This window comes from Microtus ochrogaster, chromosome 8, assembly GCF_000317375.1.
Source record: "Microtus ochrogaster isolate Prairie Vole_2 chromosome 8, MicOch1.0, whole genome shotgun sequence".
In the NCBI taxonomy this organism is placed as follows: domain Eukaryota; kingdom Metazoa; phylum Chordata; class Mammalia; order Rodentia; family Cricetidae; genus Microtus; species Microtus ochrogaster.
In genome coordinates, this window is record NC_022015.1 from 20835549 (window position 1) to 20839490 (window position 3942).

Sequence of the window (3942 nt, forward strand, 5' to 3'; positions counted from 1 at the left end):
TTCAGGGTGGGGAGGAGGGGCTGGGGGTCTTCAGGGTGGGGAGGAGGAGTTGAGGGTCTTCAGGGTGGGGAGGAGGGACTGGGGGTCTTCAGAGTAGGGAGAAGGGGATAGGGGGCCTCTAGAATGGGGAAGAGGGGTTGGGGGTCTTCAGAGTAGGGAGAAGGGGATAGGGGGTCTCTAGAATGGGGAAGAGAGGATCTTTTGGATTCACGAGTGGAGAGAAAGGGCCAAGAATAGGAAGAAGTAGGTGGGGAAAGGCAAAGGACTCTAGGGAACGTGGATTCTAGGGATTGAACTCAGGTGTTTATCTGCTGAGCTACCTTGCTGGACCAACTCTTGGCTTTTTCTTTTAAAAAGAGATTTACTTATTTTATTTTATGTGTGTGGATTTTTTCTTCTTCTGGGTTCTTTGAGACAGGGTTTCTCTGTGTGAACGCCCTTGCTGTCTTGGAACTCATTTCGTAGACCAGGCTGGCCTCAAACTCACAGAGATCTGCCTGCCTCTGCCTCCAAATGCTGGGATTAAAGGTGTGCACCACCACTGCCTGGTGTGTGTGTGTGTGTGTGTGTGTGTTTTCTGTAGACGATGTGTGCAGTGCCAATGGATGTCAGAAAGGAGCGTCAGCAGGGGAGGGAGGACAGAGCATAGGACAGTCCGGTGGGGGAGAGGCAACGTGCTTTAGGGAAGGGTATGTGATTCAAGGAGAATAAGTAGGGCTGGTCAGGGAAGCTTGGGTGAAGGACTAAATCTATCATCTCTGCAAGGCGGCTTGTCACAGGCGAGGTTGCTGAGGCCCAGAGAGAGGAAGGGACCGGAGCACAGAGGGTGTGGTCTCTGCTTCCCGAGTATGTCCTCCTGGGTTCCACTCAGCTTGTCTACTTAGCCTTAAGTTCTAGTTAACAAGGGCCTCGTGCCAATGTTCCCTGAAGGACTGCTGAATCAAAATGCGGCTTGAGTTCTTCTCCTTTTGTGTCTGCTTTGTAGGGGGAGAGCCAAGAAGGGAAGGAACTACTTGAGGATTGCAGAGGAAGGAAATTTCTATCTGAGGCCTTTGTTGTGTAAATCGTTGTGGTTGTGACAGTGCAGGAAGAGGCCGCTGTGGGCTTAGAGAGGGCCTGGTTTGCCCCAGGATGGGCTCCGATAGACCCTTGAGCTGTGAGTCAGCACATTTGGCCTGTAGGTTAAGTGTAGCTATTACCTGCTTTGAAGAAGACCCTTTATCATTCACTGGTGACAGAGGACACTAACTTTATTCCCAGTAAAGTGATATGCCGCTCCTCAAGACTCCCATTTATCTCATGAGTAAACCTGTATCACAAAAATTGTGATAACTGATGACAGTCTGAATTTCCTCCTTGGTGAAAAGGTGGTGGAGAGGAGGCCCTGGACTTGCCTAGCATGTATGAAGACCTAGATTTGATCCCTAACATCAAGGAGGCTGCATACCTGTAATTCTAGCAGTAAAAGGCAGAGGCAGGAGGATCAGGGGTTCAAAATGCTCTTCAGTTACACGAGGAGTTCAGGGCCAGCCTAGGCTGTGTGAGGCCCCGTCCTGACAAGCTTTTCCTCCATTGTCTTACCATGTAGTCCTGATTGGGCTGGAACTCATTATGGAGACTAGGCTGGGCTAAAACTTGTGGCACTGCTTTTGTCTCTGCCTCCCCAGTGCTGGGTTCTGCTTAACTCTGGTCCTCTGTAGAAAAAAAGAACGGACCGCGGTGTGTGGCGGCCCAGTCCTGCACCCCAACGTTTGGGAGGTAGAGTTGAGGCAGGAGGATCGGGGATGTCTAGGTCATCCAGAGTTTACAACACTGTAGTGTTCTAATCTGGGGAATATACAACACCGTCTCAGAACTCCAAAAGACAAGTCCCTGCCAGGTGGACCCTGGATCCCAACTGTCAGAGTTTCGGTGGATGCGGTCAGGGAAGGTCCCCGTGGAAACGGACGCTGTGCTCTTAGCCGTGTTGGTTCCTGTACTTTGTCTCTCCGTTGTCACCTTCCAGCCTTAGCCTTATGTCATGGATTCAATCTGGACACCGAAAACCCCATGACCTTCCAAGAGAAAGCAAGAGGCTTCGGGCAGAGTGTGGTCCAGCTCGGTGACTCCAGGTAAATGCTCAGGGGAAGTCCCCTGTCTCAGTGCTTCTCTAAAAGCTAGGGAATAAAGGTTCCTGATTGAGGTTTCTTCCTTTCCCTCTTTCCCTCTAGTCCCCTCCCTTCTTCTCTCTCCCCTTCCCTCCTCTCTTTCTTTTCTTTGCTAGGGGTAGAATCCGAGGCTCGCTGAGCTACATCCCCCTGCCCTCTTGACTGATTTTTCCATTTTTCTTTCTTGACTCTGTAGTGAGGTTTTAGAGTTCCGGATTCATGAGATCCCAGAAAGCTGAGAGCAATAATAAGTGTTCTCTCCTGCACCTCCTTCCTAGGAGGGATCCTGACAACCGACTCATGGTTCTTCAGGAGACATATTTGTCTTTCTATCCCCTACCTGCTGCCCCCTTCCCACCCTCAATTGGTAGCATGAGTTATGTTATGTTCCACTTGAACATAATACGACAATAACATGGTTATTACTGTAAATACATCAAATGAAAGACCCTCGTTTTCAAGGGCAGTGGGAGAAATCCCCCAGTCTCAATAATCCAGGCCAACAGATGCAATCAGCAAGAGGTGTCTTTATTGATTACACAGGCGCCTGTGGGTGCATCAGTAGCTTACGCCAGCTGAGCACCCCGGGCAAATTCAAACAGCCATATTTATAGGGAAAAATGATTACATAAGAAGGTAGTATAGCACAAGCATTTCATTGGCTCTCAAATTGGTGGGCTTAGCTCATCCTGGGAATGACCCTATGTCTATTCTCAAATTTCCCTGAAAAACCATAAAGACAGATAAAATACCCTGCAGCCAGTTGACAATTTAGATAGGATGTCTTGGGGGGGGTGGAGTATTCCCTCTCCTCAGTCCCAAAAAACCACAAAGCTAGATAGAGCACTCTGCAGCAAGTTGACAATTTAGATAGAATGCCTTGAGGTGTGGAGTATCCCTCTCCTTAGCCTAGTCAGTGAGTCTGCAACCCAAAGATATCCAGTTTTAGTATCGGCTGAGCCGGGAGGCCCAGCTAAATTTCAGCAGAGTTTAACATAGTACGTGGGCATGGGGGTCTTTCAAGTATGGGGGAGTCTTTCACTAAGACATTTATGTGTGTGTATGTGTGCGTGTGCACATGTGTGTGTGTATACATGCCACAGCATGCTCGTACAAAGTCAGAATTGCTTGCAGGGTTGGTTTCTCCATGTGGGCCCTAGGGATGAGCTTAGCTTACAGGGTTCGCAGCAAAGGCCTTTACCCACTGAACCATCTCTCTGCTATGAAAATTAACCTTATTGAACATGACCCCGCTCACTTGTTACTTACAGAATAGAGAGAAGTGATAAGGGGAAATAGTCTCTAAAGTTAGACGTAACTTTAGAGAAATATTTGCTGGATTCATTCTGGAGAGAGTCTTTCCGGAGTGAGAAAGGGTTGGTGCCTGCTGTTGCAGAGCTGTGGGTTTGTGTGAGCAACAGCGCTGCCGTGTCCAGACACAGCTTTCCACTGCCTGTGACTCTCACGTCTTTCTACTTCCTGTGCTGTGGTGATGACCTCCGGGCCTTGAGAGGAAGTACATGGTATAGATGTCCCATTTGGAGCTGAGCACTCGCGGTCTCTTATTCTCTATGTACGGACCGGTTGTGAGTCTTCGTATCAATCAATCAATCAATCAATCAATGTAAAAGGAAGCTTCTCTGACGAGGATTGAGAGATGCACTAATCTATGTGTATAATGTTAAGTCTTTAGAAAGAACTTTAAGCTGGGCGGTGGTGGCGCACGCCTTTAATCCCAGCACTCGGGAGGCAGAGGCAGGCGGATCTCTGTGAGTTCGAGACCAGCCTGGTCTAC

At 48.9% G+C, this 3942-nt stretch overlaps 1 protein-coding gene across 2 annotated transcripts in view; it reads left to right on the top strand.

The window, feature by feature from the left end:
- The window catches only part of Itgam (integrin subunit alpha M), a 49688-nt gene that overhangs the window by 349 nt on the left and 45397 nt on the right, over window positions 1-3942 (top strand). For both annotated transcript variants that reach the window (XM_005351336.3, XM_005351337.3), the window contains exon 2: window positions 2006-2111. In XM_005351336.3, the coding sequence (XP_005351393.1) occupies window positions 2006-2111 (106 nt within the window). The remainder of the gene's footprint in view (window positions 1-2005; window positions 2112-3942) is intronic.